This window comes from Lampetra planeri, chromosome 2, assembly GCF_965212315.1.
Source record: "Lampetra planeri chromosome 2, kcLamPlan1.2.h2, whole genome shotgun sequence".
NCBI classification, from domain to species: domain Eukaryota; kingdom Metazoa; phylum Chordata; class Hyperoartia; order Petromyzontiformes; family Petromyzontidae; genus Lampetra; species Lampetra planeri.
In genome coordinates this window covers 33,446,486-33,462,853 of record NC_136108.1, presented here as the reverse complement: position 1 = coordinate 33,462,853, position 16,368 = coordinate 33,446,486, and the positions used below count along the sequence as shown (strand labels likewise).

Here is a 16,368-nt window from a genome sequence, read left to right as displayed (position 1 = left end):
CCGAAAGACCCAAGAATATAAAAATAAGTGCAATGACGTTAAAGAAACATGAAACAAACACAGGGCGACTGCTCTACTCGTATGTAAACGTATAACGAAATATGACGATGCATTTCAGCAGGGAGGGAGTGAGATGGGGGGGAGGGAGCAGAGAGGGTTGGAAGGGAGAGAGGAAAGGCAAAGATGCAGGCAGTGTGGCAGAGTGAGAGTGGGAGAGTGAGCGAGAGAGTGAGCGATAGGTGGGGGTTTTACGTAAAGCTAAGTTTAAAAAAAAATTACGAAATGATGAACGAAGCAAAGTGCCGAATACACCGAGCATCTTCTTGTTTCCACTGATCGTAAAAATAAAATAAAAGAGTGGGAGAGAAAGAGAGAAAGGGTGGGTGGGAGAGAGAGGGTGGGTGGGAGAGGGAGAGAGGGGGTGGGAGACTTGGGTGGGAGAGAGAGAGAGGGGGTGGGAGACTTGGGTGAGAGAGGGAGAGAGAGGGGGTGGGAGACTTGGGTGGGAGAGGGAGAGAGGGTGGGTGGGAGAGGGAGAGAGAGGGGGTGGGAGACTTGGGTGGGAGAGAGAGAGAGGGTGGGTGGGAGAGGGAGAGAGAGGGGGTGGGAGACTTGGGTGGGAGAGGGAGAGAGAGGGGGTGGGAGACTTGGGTGGGAGAGAGAGAGAGGGTGGGTGGGAGAGGGAGAGAGGGGGTGGGAGACTTGGGTGGGAGAGAGAGAGAGGGTGGGTGGGAGAGAGAGGGGGTGGGAGACTTGGGTGGGAGAGGGAGAGAGAGGGGGTGGGAGACTTGGGTGGGAGAGGGAGAGAGAGGGTGGGTGGGAGAGGGAGAGAGAGGGGGTGGGAGACTTGGGTGGGAGAGAGAGAGAGGGTGGGTGGGAGAGGGAGAGAGAGGGAATCTCTCTCCCTCTCTGTGCAGTCCACGTCTGTCGACGTGGGCGCAGAGAATGAGGAAGGAGGAAGGAGGAAGCCGCACGGCCGAGACGTGGATCGCGGAGGCAGCGAATCGACGTCGCGTCTCTGGGCAGTGTCCCCCCCCCCTCCTATCCCCCCCCCCGACTCCCAGCCCCCCTCCCCCACTTCCCCACACAGGCCACCACAGCCCCGCCTCTCCACAGCCACAATATTTCTCGTTACCCTGGAAGGATAACATCAAAACGCGCACGCCGACCACGGAACCTCGGCACGCGATTGTCCATCGCGGCGTGCGTCACTGAGGAGCCGCGTGTGGGTCAACAGGTACCCAGATCGTCACGGGAGGGAGGGGGGTGGGTGGTGTGTGGCGGGGGGCGAGGGAGGCTGGAGTGAGTGGTGGGGGGCTGTTTTTTTTTGTGGGGGGGTGGGGCAGAGTGGGTGGGGGTAGGTAAGGAGGAGGGAGTAGTGCTGCGGTGGGAATCAAGCCAGCGTGGAGCCAAGGACAAGCTCCTAGTGAGAGACAGAGATAGAGAGAGAGAGGGGCGGACGGTCAACGCTCCACCATTAAGAATCTGCACGACCAACGAGGGGAGGCGACAGTCGGCGAGAGGCATCGGTACCAAGGACAGCGGCTTCCGCACCGGCAGCGAGAATCCGCGCCCATAACGGCGGCGCAAGGGGACGGAGACTCTGATTGAATGTCAAGGGCCTCGCTCGTACAGAGAAGGGTCCAGTATAGGGGGGGGGGAGGAGGGGGGGGGGTACCTAGAGGGTACTAAAGGGGTTCCCGCGGGGGCGCTCGAGTCCCAGAACCTGCTCGCGACTGCACGGGCGGTGGAGCCGTGGAGCTGTTAGCGCGGAGATGGAGCGGTGAGGAGGGATCGCAGTTCTGCCGCGGCGCGTCGACGGGGATTCATCTCGGAGCCTCTTCCCACGCAAGCCAGCGCCATACAGTATACATTGGTATACTGTATAGCTACAGTACGTACATATCGGACACAGCACCAAACAGTAAACATAGATGCTCATGGCTAAACACACACACACACACGTGCACACATCACCGTACATAATACACCCCTATGTATACACCCACAGCACCATGCACACACACTCACAGTAAGCATCATGCAGTGTAATACCAGGCGTACACACAGCACCATGTACACACACACAGTAAGCACAATGCAGTGTCATACCAAGCGTACACACAGTAAGCACCATGCACACACACACAGCACCATGCACACGCACACAGTAAGCACCATGCACACACACAGTAAGCACCATGCACACACACACAGTAAGCACCACGCACACACACACAGTAAGCATCATGCAGTGTAAATACATTCAGCGATCCATACGGTACAGACAAACAGCACCACACATCCACACAAAGATCACCCATATAGCCTTCAACAGACTGCTGTTAGCGAGCACCTATGAAGGCCAATACGGTACACGAAGAGCGAGGCGTTGGCCAATATCACACCCGGCCACCTTTGTTTCCCCAATGCTGATGCTAACACACCATGCCAGGTGCTCATTTAAGGCTGTGCCGACCTCTATACACACACACAGTGAGCATCGTATACAATCGTAAATCCACGCGCACGCATAAAATCAGCAACACCATGTACACAGCCCACGCTCACAACACAGTACACGTGTTTAACAACACAGTACACGCGTGTAACAACACAGTACACGTGTGTAATGACACAGTACACGTGTGTAACAACACAGTACACGTGTGTAACAACACAGTACACGTGTGTAATGACACAGTACACGTGTAACACAGTAGCAAGCGTGTAACAACACAGAACACGCGTGTAACGACCGTGATTAGCATGGTTGGCTACTTACGGTTCGACAGGAGTACAACATACGCCTAACAACAACAGCAGCAGCACACACGCGTGTGTAACAACAACATACACACGTGTAACAACAACAACAGCAGCACACACACGTGTAACAACAACAACAGCACACACAGACACACGTGTAACAACAACAACAACACACACACGCGCGTGTTTACGCGCCCACTGCAGCAGACACTTGGCCGCACTGGGGGAAGTGGAGGGGGGGGCGAGGCTCGTCCACGATGGGATGCGGAGGGAGCAAAGCCGACGCGATCGAGCCGCGCTACCACGAGAGTTGGACCAAGGAGACAGAGAGCACGTGGCTCACGGGCACCGAGTCCGAGGTGCCTCTCTCCGCCATCCCCGCCGCGCCGGGCAACCTCGACGCGGCGTCCTGCGCCGACAGCGGCGACGGCGGCTCCCTGAGCCTCATGAGCGCCGGTGGGTGAGCCGGAGCCCGAGCCGCATCACCGCACGGTCATCATCACTGTCATCCTCGTGCATGGTCCATTGATTGGTTGATTGGGTGGCCGGCTGATTGGCTGAGTGGCTGACTGGCTGAATGAATGAATTATTGGTTGGATGAGTGGATATTTAGGTGGCTAGCTGACTGGATAAACCAATGACTGCCCGACTGATTGGTTGGTTAGCTGGTTAACTGCACTGGATTTCCGGCTCGCTGACTCTCAGGCCGGATAGAATGCCGGACATTGGATGGTTGGTTTACGGACTAGGTGGTTGGTTGACTTGGTGATTAGCTGGCTGATGGATAGGCTGGCTGGCAAGTTGGCTGGTGGACAAGCCAGTTTCCTGGCTAACGACCTGGACGGGTGGACTGGCTGGCTGGATGACTGACAGGCTTGCACACTGGCAGACTGACTGTTTAGCTGAATGGCCGGCTAGATAATTGGCTACCTGACTGACTGGGCAGCTAGGTGACTTGCTGTCTGACTGACTGGCTGGACAGCTGACTGTAAGGGCGGCTTGCAGAGTGGCTTAATTGCCTGGCAGGCTGCCCGGAAGCTCACTGGATAGTTAGCTGGCTGATGTGTTGCAATGGGAGAAGTCCCATTGGGGATGTATTATTTTATTATCAAGAGAGCTCTCGTGGCCCATGGTTACATAAGGACCATAATTTACACACACACACAAACACCGTGTTACAATACATACGATATACTGAAATCAGACAATGACAGACTCACAAAATTTACTCAGAAAAAAAACCAAAGGCGGAGGCGTGCTTGCGCACAATTGACGCACGATGGACATGAGCAGACCACAGATGAAATTACATAAGCCTGCAAGCTCACGTTGTGCGTGCGTTTGTCAATGTGTGTCAGTCGCCCTCCAGCAACAACGAAGGGCAGAGGAGCGACGCTTACAATGAGCGGCTAAAATATAGCAATTTGGCACTGTAGGGGGTACAGCTGGTGGTGCATCTACCAGTCATCTCAGTCAGCCAACCCATGGCAACTGCTGGGGCTATCCCGAGACATCTTCCTATCAGCGAGCCTTCGACGCTTCACGTGGCCCCAAAATGCACCTAGCCTGGCACAGGCGCCGTGGTGACGCCACCGTCACTAAGTGGCGAATGGTCAGGTACTGGTATTGGTTTGTGGGTAATGTGGGGAGCGGTCGTGTAGCGGATAGGGCGCTGCGCTACCACCGACCCGGCGACCCGAGTTCGAATCCCGCTCATGGCCAACAACAGTGACGATTTTTGAATCGGTCCTGGGCTACCTCTAGCCTGACTCGGCCTAAAATGAGTACCTGGTGCGGTGTGTAAACATCGCCACTGCGGAGACAAAGGCGACCGGGCGTGGTGCTGGCCACCCAACCCCTCGTGTGCCGCGCCGGCCTTCATAGGCGCTCGCTGACAGCACTTGCCCCAACAGTCTGCTAAGGCTGCACGGGGGATCTTTTTCTTTGTCTCTATGTATTGTGGGGGGCGGTCGTGTAGCGGCTAGGGTGCTGCGCTGCGTCCTAACCCGGCGTCTCGAGTTTGATTCCCGCTCATGGCTAACACCAGCGACGATAATCTGAACCCGCTCCTGGGCCTCCCCTAGGTCAACTCAGCCCTAAAAGGAGCACCAGGTTCGGTGTGTAAACATCAGCACTGGGGAGATGAATGCGGCCGGGGCATGGTGCTGCCCACACCATCCCCTCGTGTGCTATGCCAGCCTTCATAGGTGATCGCTAACATTACTTGCCCCAATAGTCTGTTCGAGGCTATACGGGGGATCTTTGTATTTGTATGTGGGTGTGCGCAAATTGTGTTTGTAACAAGTCATCCGTAGAAGCAGATGTAATAAGAACTCCTTGATGGCATCAGGACATAACGTGAACCAATTTTTGATAGTAAAAAATGTCAAATGATCTCAGCGTTATGGACTCTGATGGCTTTGACATTAATAGCGGGGTCACCCACACACACCAGAGGTGTGGACTCGAGTCATGTGACTTGGACTCGAGTCAGACTCGAGTCATGAATTTGATGACTTGCGACTCGACTTGGACTTGCATAACAATGACTTTGTCCCACCTATGAGATGTGGACTCGAGTCATGTGACTTGGACTCGAGTCAGACTCGAGTCATGAATTTGATGACTTGCGACTCGACTTGGACTTGCATAACAATGACTTTGTCCCACCTCTGACACACACCTACACACCCCCACACACACACACATGGGGGGGGGGGGGGTTGCGGCAGCGCAGCGGTTAGTGCACTGCGCATTCAAACTCAGCAGCAACACGATTTCGATTCCAGGCAATGGATAACATCAGTGGTGAAGTGATATCTATACTGCCCACCCTTCCCGTTCACCATCCTGTATTGCTGTCCGCCGTGGTGAAGTATGGTCACCAACCCCATGACTGACACTGCGGGGAGGGAGTGGGCTTCATCCAGCAGTGGATTGACAAAGGGATGTGAATGATTAGAAACATGAGCGATAGTTAAATGCTTAGAACAACTGTGCTGATCAACTCTACCTATTGGGCTCCGTGTAGCATATTCCTGTTTGGGTGCCAACCGTAGAATCAATTCTATTCTGGATGACGTCGACTATCAAATAACAACACCAACAATATCATCATTATTAGTATCATTCCGCTTGTCAATCCATGAAGGCCTCACTCGATTTTGAAGACAGATTTTCAGGAGGATCCTGCCGAGTGTTTCGCATTAGGAGGGCGTTGTTGTTGTTGCTGCTGCTGCGTGTGAACCTCTAACCTTCGCTCCCCCTCCCGCCCCAACAACCCGTCAAGGGAATGTGGAATTTCCATCTTTGGCTTCGGAATTCGGCGACGTGTCGAACACTTTTGCCCCGGCTGCACATGCGAGGCAGGTCGCTCTGCATGTGCAGCCGGGGCAGGGCGTTCCTGTTGCCACACGATCACTCGCCGCTCATTTCGGTTCCGTCCGAGGGTGAAGCTCACCGATGCAGGGTGCCGTGCGCGCTCAGGGTTCCAATAAAATAACTCTCTTATCGTGTTTGTCATTTATATAGCGCCTTTACCTTCACCAAAGGCGCTTTACAGCAATTATATATTTTTAAAAAAATGGTACGTAGCATGATAATCGTTTGAAATGAAGAAACGGGGTCATTGTAAACGGGGTCATTGTAAGCGGTGGTGTAGTTTTGATGCGGTAAAACAAGAGGGATTGATAAGGAGGGGTTGGGATAGGCCTGTGCGTAGCTGGGGGGGGGGGCGCCAAAAATCTGGAGGGCTGGAAAGGAATGAGAGGGGGGGGGGGGGTCTCAAGGAGCGGGATCCGCCAGCGCGCAGCCCCGCACGACACTGACGCGCCGTGCCCGCGCCCCTCTCTCTCCCGTCACTCGACCGGCAGGGATCTTTGACGACGGCCTGGCGTACCCGGCACAGGCGTACGTCACGATGAGCCAGTCGGAGCATCTGCACCAGGCCGCTGGGCCGAGGGACTCCGCGCTGGAGGACGCCGACGCCTCCCCCCCCGAGGTCCCTTCGCCGGTCACGGGCGAAGGGTCGAGACGCCCCTCTGAGCCCCCCATCGGCGCCGCCGCCACTACCGGCGAGGCGGCTGCGGCGGCTGCGGCGGAGGCGGTGGCGGTGGGCGGCTCTCCCGAGCGCTCCTCGCTCTCCGTGGAGCTCTTCCCGGCCACGAGGACGCACGCGCACCACGCCAGCACGGGCGCCGAGATCACCACGCTGGAGAAGAAGAGCGTCATCCGCACCGAGGAGGTGGGAATTCACCGCCATGATCGTTCACCGCCTTGATCGTTCACCGCCTTCATGATTCACCGCCGCGACAATTCACCACCTCGATAACTCACCGTCGTGATCATTCACCGTTGTGATCATTCACCGTCGTGATCATTCACCACCTTAATCATTCACCGTTGTGATCATTCACCGTTGTGATCATTCACCACCTTGATCATTCACCGCCGCGATAATTCACCGTTGTGATCATTCACCGCCGTGATAATTCACCACCTTGACAATTCACCACCGCAATAATTCACCACTGCAATAATTCAATGCCGTGACCATTCGCCACCGCGATAATTGACCACGGCAACAATTCACCGCCGTGATATTCACCGCCAAAGCTGCAATAATTTATGAACCGCGATTAGGTGTAACGAAATGCACGAACAAAAAAGTGTTTGGGCGAACGTTTGCGAATACCGTAAACCCAAATACCGGAGCTCTCATCAAGCATACCAGGCCGGGCGAGGCAAGGGTCGGGGATTTGCTGGGCGCTGAAATTCCCCCAGCATCTCAGAGCGCCTTGCACACGCAGTCCCACCTCGAATCGGCCGTTGTTTATTTTGTGTGTGGACCATGCCCACGGCTCAACTTTGCGAACCACAGCTCACTCGCTCGCGTGGTCGTCTTCGTGTAGAAACGAGCGGGTCTGGGGCCGTTTCACAGCAGGAAGCAACATCGGCGAGATGTGATCGTGCCCTAATACGGTGTCGGGCAACAGCTCTCGGCTCCGCTCTCTCTCTCGCTCTCTCTTTGCATTCCCATCCCTTTAGAGCGTTGGCGGGGATCTTGGCTGCATCGCGTGAAAAACGAGTTGCCCTGGGGCAATGTCCATTGTTCTGTTAAAAAAAAACATTTACTGCTGATAATATAAAATAGGTATTTGTTAGCGCGTTTTCCATAAGCATGTGTGTGGTTAGTGCGGTCTTGATTAGTAGTAGTATGTAGTAGCTACTACACGTGTAGTAGTAGCTACTACATATGTAGTAGTAGCTACTACATATGTAGTAGCTACGGGCCCCGCACTTTCAAGGGCCCCGCGCGAAATGCTTTCAAGCTATCAATTCCGGTTCAGTGATTATGCACCTGCTCTATTACTATAGCGCTATACCGCCCTGCAACTTTTATGAACGACTGGGTGTTTAAGGTTAGCGATTTGTCATATAATCTGGCCGTATAGCAAATGATAAAATACAATTACTTTACTATGCAAGTAAAAATTGTGTTTTCATATTTTTTATTTGGGGCCCCTTTATAACACACTAGCCCAAGGCCGTAGCCATGGAGTCAACATTGGGGGGGACCAAATCTCCCAGGGAGTCTGGCCCCCCCCCCAGAAAAAAAAATCTAAATTTAAAAACTAATTTCCTGCCATTTCCTGCCTAAAATATTAAATAATTCACTAACACATAAGATGGTCTTTTAATTTATTTTTTACAATGTCTAATAGTGTATTGTATTACATTGCTCACTTTTTTATTTTTACCTTTTCTTGTTTCATTGTATGTAATGGCAGAGATTAGGGAATAATAAAGTACAACCATAACCACAATCATATAAACAGAAATCTATTGTATAGCAATATATTATAATTACGGCCTTGCACTAGCCTATAGGCCCGTCCAAGGACGGGTCGATTGCAGTTAATCTGAAATATTCAATCGAAAATCATGACCCGCTCATGATTATTAAATGAGGGGGGTGGGGGCAGGGGTCCACGTGAGTGACGTCATCACCCCATGATAATTATTGATGAGGGGATGGAGCTCCATGTGGAGTGACGTCATCCGCTCACACATTGCCACAGGTCCCGCACGAGCTCAATCCAGCACTGCATAACGCCTCCTGTTTGACTGCCAGCAAAAGTAAAAGCGTTCTTATTTTTCATACTTTTCATACTTTAATACTGGCAAAAAACAAAGGGGATGTCCCGTTTGTGATGGTAATTTGCGTCCTCCTCTCGCCGGCAGACCAAATGGCAGGCGAACCGCATGTCCACCAAGCAGGTGACCATCACCATCACCAAGAGCATCCGTCAGATCGGCAAATCGGGACGCAAGCCCGATGCCACGGCCGCCTCTGCCGCCAAGCTCCAGACGAAGTAAAAGCAGGTCCCGTGAACTCAGGACGGGAGGCTTCGGAGGTGAACTCGGAGAGTCGGGGGTGGGGTGGGGAGGGGAGGTGGTGGTGGGTCCGATTTGTATCCTGCCGGCAATTTCGACCTCTCTCCTCCTCCTCCGGTATCCATCAAAGACAAAGAAACTCGCGTGAGCTGTTGGCGAGCACCGATGAAGGCTGGCACGGCACGCGAGGGGGTGGGTGGGTGGGGCAGCATCACCGCCCGACCGCCTTTGTCTCCCCAGTGGCGATGTTTACACACCGCACCAGGAACTCATTTGAGGCTGAGTCGACCTAAGGAACCCGGTCGCTGGTGGTTGGCCGCGAGCGGGAATCGAACTCGGGTCGCCGGGTTCGTAACCGCGACACGACCGCCCGCTCCCCCGCACACACAACGATACAAAGACAAAGATCCCCCGTATAGCCTTAACAGACTGTAGGGGCAAGTGCTGTTAGCGAGCACCTATAAAGGCCGGCACTGCACACGAGGGGGTGGGTGGCCAACACCACGCCCGGCCGCCTTTGTCTCCCTAGCGACGATGTTTACACATCGCACCAGGTACTCATTTGAGGCTGAGTCGATCTAGGGGAGGCCCGGGACCGGTTCAGATAATCATCACCGGTGTTGGCCGTGAACGGGAATCGAACCCGGGTTCGCCAGGTTCGTAGCGCAGCGCGCTAACCGCGACACACGCGCACACACACGCTCACACACACACTCGCACACACTCACACACACTCACACACACACACGCTCACACACACACTCGCACACACACGCACACACTCACACACACTCACTCACACACACACTCACACACACACTCACTCACACACACGCTCACACACACACACGCACACACTCACGCTCACACACGCACACGCGCACACACACACACACGCTCACACACACGCACATACACTCACACGCACGCACACACTAACACAAACTCACACTCACACGCACACTCACTCACACACGCTCCCCCGCACGCACGTGCACACAATGCTGGCGCTAACTTCTTAGCGCACCATCGCGCGTCAGAGCTCAACACTGCCAAGCAAGCCGGCAGCCATAGGGAAACGTCTCACGGCTACCATATGAAGTGTTAACACGGGACGGGCCTGACCAGCAGCAGCAGCAACAGGGGCAGGAGCAGCAGCAGCAGGAGCAGCAGCAGCAGCAGCAGCAGGAGCAGCAGCAGCAGCAGGAGCAGCAGCAGCAGGAGCAACAGCAGCAGCAGAGCAGCAGCAGCAGCAGCAGCAGCAGCAGGAGCAACAGCAGCAGCAGGAGCAGCAGTAGCAGCAGCAGTAGCAGCAGCAGCAGCAACAGCAGCAGCAGGAGCAGCAGCAGCAGCAGCAGGAGCAGCAGCAGGAGCAGCAGCAGGAGCAGCAGCAGCAGCAGCAGGAGCAGCAGCAGGAGCAGCAGCAGGAGCAGCAGCAGCAGGAGCAGCAGCAGCAGCAGCAGGAGCAGCAGCAGGAGCAGCAGCAGCAGCAGCAGGAGCAGCAGCAGGAGCAGCAGCAGGAGCAGCAGCAGGAGCAGCAGCAGCAGGAGCAGCAGCAGCAGCAGGAGCAGCAGCAGCAGCAGCAGGAGCAGCAGCAGGAGCAGCAGCAGCAGGAGCAGCAGCAGCAGCAGCAGGAGCAGCAGCAGCAGGAGCAGCAGCAGCAGCAGCAGGAGCAGCAGCAGGAGCAGCAGCAGCAGCAGCAGGAGCAGCAGCAGCAGCAGCAGCAGGAGCAGCAGCAGCAGCAGCAGCAGGAGCAGCAGGAGCAGCAGCAGCAGCAGCAGCAGGAGCAACAGCAGCAGGAGCAGCAGCAGGAGCAGCAGCAGCAGGAGCAGCAGCAGCAGCAGCAGGAGCAGCAGCAGGAGCAGCAGCAGGAGCAGCAGCAGCAGCAGCAGCAACAGCAGCAGCAGCAGCAGCAGGAGCAACAGCAGCAGGAGCAGCAGCAGGAGCAGCAGCAGCAGGAGCAGCAGCAGCAGCAGCAGGAGCAGCAGCAGCAGGAGCAGCAGCAGCAGCAGCAGGAGCAGCAGCAGCAGCAGGAGCAGCAGCAGCAGGAGCAGCAGCAGCAGGAGCAGCAGCAGCAGGAGCAGCAGCAGCAGCAGCAGGAGCAGCAGCAGCAGGAGCAGCAGCAGCAGGAGCAGCAGCAGCAGGAGCAGCAGCAGCAGCAGCAGGAGCAGCAGCAGCAGGAGCAGCAGCAGCAGGAGCAGCAGCAGCAGGAGCAGCAGCAGCAGCAGCAGGAGCAGCAGCAGCAGCAGCAGCAGGAGCAGCAGCAGCAGGAGCAGCAGCAGCAGGAGCAGCAGCAGCAGGAGGAGCAGCAGCAGCAGGAGCAGCAGCAGCAGCAGCAGCAGCAGGAGCAGCAGCAGGAGCAGCAGCAGCAGCAGCAGCAGCAGGAGCAGCAGCAGCAGGAGCAGCAGCAGCAGCAGCAGGAGCAGCAGCAGCAGGAGCAGCAGCAGCAGCAGCAGGAGCAGCAGCAGCAGCAGCAGCAGGAGCAGCAGCAGCAGGAGCAGCAGCAGCAGGAGCAGCAGCAGCAGGAGGAGCAGCAGCAGCAGGAGCAGCAGCAGCAGCAGCAGCAGGAGCAGCAGCAGCAGGAGCAGCAGCAGCAGGAGCAGGAGCAGCAGCAGCAGGAGCAGCAGCAGCAGGAGCAGCAGCAGCAGGAGCAGCAGCAGCAGCAGCAGCAGCAGGAGCAGCAGCAGCAGGAGCAGCAGCAGCAGGAGCAGCAGCAGCAGCAGCAGCAGCAGGAGCAGCAGCAGCAGCAGCAGCAGGAGCAGCAGCAGCAGCAACAGGAGCAGCAGCAGCAGCAGCAGGAGGAGCAGCAGCAGGAGCAGCAGCAGCAGGAGCAGCAGCAGCAGCAGCAGCAACAGGAGCAGCAGCAGCAGCAGCAGCAGGAGCAGCAGCAGCAGCAGCAGGAGCAGCAGCAGCAGGAGCAGCAGGAGCAGCAGCAGCAGGAGCAGCAGCAGCAGCAGCAGCAGCAGGAGCAGCAGCAGGAGCAGCAGCAGCAGGAGCAGCAGGAGCAGCAGCAGCAGGAGCAGCAGGAGCAGCAGCAGCAGCAGCAGGAGCAGCAGCAGCAGGAGCAGCAGGAGCAGCAGGAGCAGCAGCAGCAGGAGCAGCAGCAGCAGCAGGCAATATTTCAGAAACGTGCTGTTCCTAAACAGCACGTGCAGTATTTTACTGTCTCCGATGGTGCACACGGGATTTAAAGTAAAGCGGCTGGCCATGATAGGAATGCACAACACAGAATGTTTTCGACTGCCTTGCCAGATGGGAGGTGTTTCCACTCGTTGAGGTTTCCCAAGTGCTCAAGATGAATGTCGATCATTCGACATTCATGCAAAAAAAAATGCCAAGGTTACTTAGAAGAGGGGTTAAACTTGAAATCTCACTGCCAAAAACGAATTTCCCCAAACCCCCCGCTCCCTCCAACCCTTATTTCTGTATTTGTTTTCAAAAAGCCACTTTGGTTGTGGCTTACATCTTTAGAGGCACGAAGTTATTCATATATATTTAGTCGTTTTAAGTGTGAAAACAGCAGGAGCAACAGCAGCAAGCGACTCGCAAAGCCCAGCAAAGAAGCTCACAAAGCCCACCATTTATTTGCGTTACATCATTACCTCCCTCCCCCCACCGTCTCGAATCGTCGTGGAGTCGTTTTTTTTGTTGACACCGTGCCGTCCGTCACGTATTCTGTCAATGACGGGGGAGGGGGGGGGTTCTTTCTTTCGGGTCTAGTCGTTGAACGTCGTCGTCGTCTCTGGAGTGTTGTGAAGTCGCTTTTTGTTTGTTTTGTTTGACCAGCTCGTCCGCCACGCACGGCGGCCCAAACGGCCCCACGCGGCGCCCTCCGAACAAGTTGGCCTAAACCAGAGGTTGCAAACGGGTTTTGATTCCTTACCCGTACCCGGCCGCACCAGGGTTGCAAACGGGTACCCGTACCCGGCCGTACCCTACCTGTACCCGGCCGGGTACGGGTATCGGGTACCTGATTGCGACCTCTGGGATGAAGCCATGTTGCAGGCGCGGGTGGGTTGATTCTAGGAACTTGAATTGTGAGAAGAGACAAGACGTTGGGAAATGAGTGACAAACAGTTACTCACCAGTGACTCACGGCCTACCCGTACCCGGCCGCACCAGGGTCGTAAACGGGTACCCATACCCGTACCCGGCCGGGTACGGGTAGCCGGGTATCGGGTAGGGTACAGGTATCGGGTACCCGGTTGCGACCTCTGGCCTAAACTAAAAAAAGTGTTTTTTTCTTGTTCAGAGTTATTTTTTAATACCATATTCTCGAATAAAGACACCGTCGATTGCTACGAAACCCGACGGGCAATCGTTCGCAATTTTCTTTTCGACGCGATGTTGCAGTCCCCTGAAATTATATTCTTAGCTTTTTTTTCGGTAAAGTCACGTAGGTAAAAATGTTTTTATTTATAAAAGTAAATAAAAAATAAAATAAAAATCACGACGTTTCGGAGGCAACACAAGCGTCCGTCTTCAGGTGGACAGGTGAAAGCTTGTGTTGCCTCCGAAACGTGATCTATCTATCTATCTAGTTATTTATTTAATTCTACTTTTATTAAATTTTTTTACCTACGTGACTTTACCCATAAAACCTAAGAATATGAATCATTGCAGTCACGAAAGCTTCAAATCTAGAAAAAATACCCCCTGAAATTAGTTCGCCGAAAGCCACCGCTGGTGGGACAGAGCCCCCCCCCCCCCTCTGCCTCGAGCGGAGTTCTTCATCGCAAGGCTCACGGGGGGTCCACTGGGGGCCCCTGGTGGCCTTGAATGCGCCCCCCCCTGACTATACACAAATGCATGGGCAGAGTGTTGCCCCCCCTCCACCACCACCAAACTGGACACCTTTGTTAATTTATTTTCAGTCGTTTACGATTAAAATGTAAAATAAATTACGTGCACCTGCAATTCATTATGTGAGGGACAAAGCGAACCCCTGACCCCCCCCCCTCCAAATATAGAAGTAAAACTTTGCCTATGCACAAAAGTGAAAACACCCCCCATCCTCATCGTGCTGTCCGATCCCAATGGTTTCAAATGTGTGGCATCCCTCACACTGATGATGTCTCGTCGGCGAATGTGGCCCCGACTTCTGAAAATTAGTGAAGAACACTGGCTTAGAGGGGAGCTCTAGAGAGAGAGAGCCCCTGTGTAGATGGTATTTGGCCTACTCTTCCACGCTGTAAGAGGTGGGAGTACCCAAATTTGACCACACCGCACGTGGCCTGCCGTCGACTAACTGCGGTGACGTCCGCATTGCCAGTCCAGTTGTGCTAACCATCACTGCACCAAAGGAGCATCCCAAGAGTGCATGCAATGTATTGTCCCATTAAGGACCTACTGGGCACACACATGGTTGCTAACTATAGAGTAAAAGCGAGTTGGTATTCCATGGAGCAGTATTAAAAGAGTTTTTTTTTTAAACGCAGCGAGGTAGGACAAATGATAATCGACAATCTTTAGAAGTCTCGGGACAAGAGATGTGACTTTACAAAGTGACACGCACGGAAATGGCGATGTGCAAAAACATCGAGCGAGGATGTCAGGCGAGAGGTTAGCAAGACCAACAACAGGACGCGAGGAGGGTGGGGGGGGGACACGACATGGGATGGTGGGACGAGAGAGTCAGATTATAAGGAGCGCACTAGGGTGCGGCCAATCAATGGGTTCCGTCCCCTGCAGTATGTACAGGGAACACAGACCCACGTTCACTCTCCAACGAGGTCCCTGAGATCTTCGAATCGCCTTAAGTATCATACAGGTTTTTTTTAAATCCTTAAGTTCACTTGCTTGCTTGCGCGCTTACGACCGTGCAAATCTTTCGGTCGTTTTTTAACCCACTTCCCGTGATCCAATCGAGCTGACATTTTGCACACAGACTCGTTGTGCGTGACAATTTATTTTCGTGAAAATTTTTTTTAATGGTGGCAGGCAATCATCTGACCCATAGGTGGCAGCCATCTCAAGCCAGAGGACGAGAGGACTCTAGCCGCCACGCATATAAAGGATTTATAGTGAAAAACTTTGTTTTTACGGGTTATTTTTTTTGTTGGGTTAGATCGCGTAAATATAAATACAAATGTTGCTAGGGTGATCGGGCTTTTGCCAGTGCAGCCTCCAAGCTTTGGAACGAGGCTTTGCCTCTTACGAACAAGACAATCAGAGTAGTTAGATATGGTTAAGGTCGTCTTGATCACTCACCTCTTCAAACCTGGTAGTTCTGCCCGTTTACCCTGCAGGTTCCGTTTATTCTCTGCTTTCCATACACGGTGGCGCATTGGTGGGATCTAAGGATTAGATTTGCTTTACAAGTGTAAATGATTATTTTATCATTGGATGGAGGTGGCATGGGTGGGGGCATTTCCATGACCGAGAAAGGAACAACAGAGCAGTTTGTGGCTTCAAGACACGTGACCATAGCTGGGGCTCCCGGCTAACAAAAAAAAGCTACAACGAGCAATCAGGTGAAATAGTTCTTCGGATAAATAAACTCACACGGCTCCAGTGCGTGCGATGTTTCATTTACAGCCGCTAGAAGAAATATGTATACATTTTAAAATGCTTAAGATGTCACCACTGCTCGCCACACTTGTCTCACCTGTGGTCGGGACAGCGCAATGACCTGAAATGAGTCCCGGGGTGGCACAGCTGCGGCCACTCGTAAACACACTTATCTTCGCGTGACACACAGGCGCTACGGCTCGATGGCTCTCAACACGGCGCAGAAGAAACAATAAGCTTACGCATTGAGAATAGCGCCTCTTTTCTTATTATTCTACAGCTGGACAATAGACCAATGTGTCCCCAAAACACACACAAAAGGCACGGTTTAATTGAATGTCCGGCGAAGGCAAATTGTGCTTATAACCCAGAGGCGAGCCTGTTTGTAATCCTTTGCATATTGCGTTCAACTCTGCAAATACAATAATCACCGCGCGAGCACACACACGGGGCACTTGCAAATTCTAATCTCGTTGCTTGTCACGTATTTAAATGATTGATGATTTTCTATTATAATACAAATCTTCAAATAACATTTAAAAAAGAAAACACGAGGTGCTTTTATCGTCATGCTGCATGGACACAAACGAATCTTATGCCTCGTTCATCAACGGGAATTGTCAGATTTGCATTGTTGAACTGTGGATCTGTGCGCTCCATTGAGCATTTTCATGCCGTATATTACATCTC

General features: G+C 53.8%; 1 protein-coding gene across 1 annotated transcript; it reads left to right on the top strand.

Moving 5' to 3' along the window:
- Positions 1-2,712: 2,712 nt before the first annotated feature.
- On the top strand, positions 2,713-9,193 carry BAALC (BAALC binder of MAP3K1 and KLF4). The gene is made up of 3 exons (XM_078603436.1): positions 2,713-3,228; positions 6,645-7,015; positions 9,016-9,193. The coding sequence occupies exons 1-3, from the start codon at positions 3,030-3,032 to the stop codon at positions 9,148-9,150; spliced, it is 705 nt and encodes a 234-aa protein (XP_078459562.1). The 5' UTR covers positions 2,713-3,029; the 3' UTR covers positions 9,151-9,193.
- The last annotated feature ends 7,175 nt before the right edge of the window (positions 9,194-16,368 follow it).

Excerpts from the sequence above, each read along its gene's own strand:
- BAALC (XM_078603436.1), top strand. The coding sequence starts at position 3,030 with ATGGGATGCGGAGGGAGCAAAGCCGACGCGATCGAGCCGCGCTACCAC. Across the intron at positions 3,229-6,644 it reads CCTGAGCCTCATGAGCGCCG|GGATCTTTGACGACGGCCTG; the intron begins GTGGGTGAGCCG and ends CTCGACCGGCAG. Across the intron at positions 7,016-9,015 it reads GCGTCATCCGCACCGAGGAG|ACCAAATGGCAGGCGAACCG; the intron begins GTGGGAATTCAC and ends TCTCGCCGGCAG.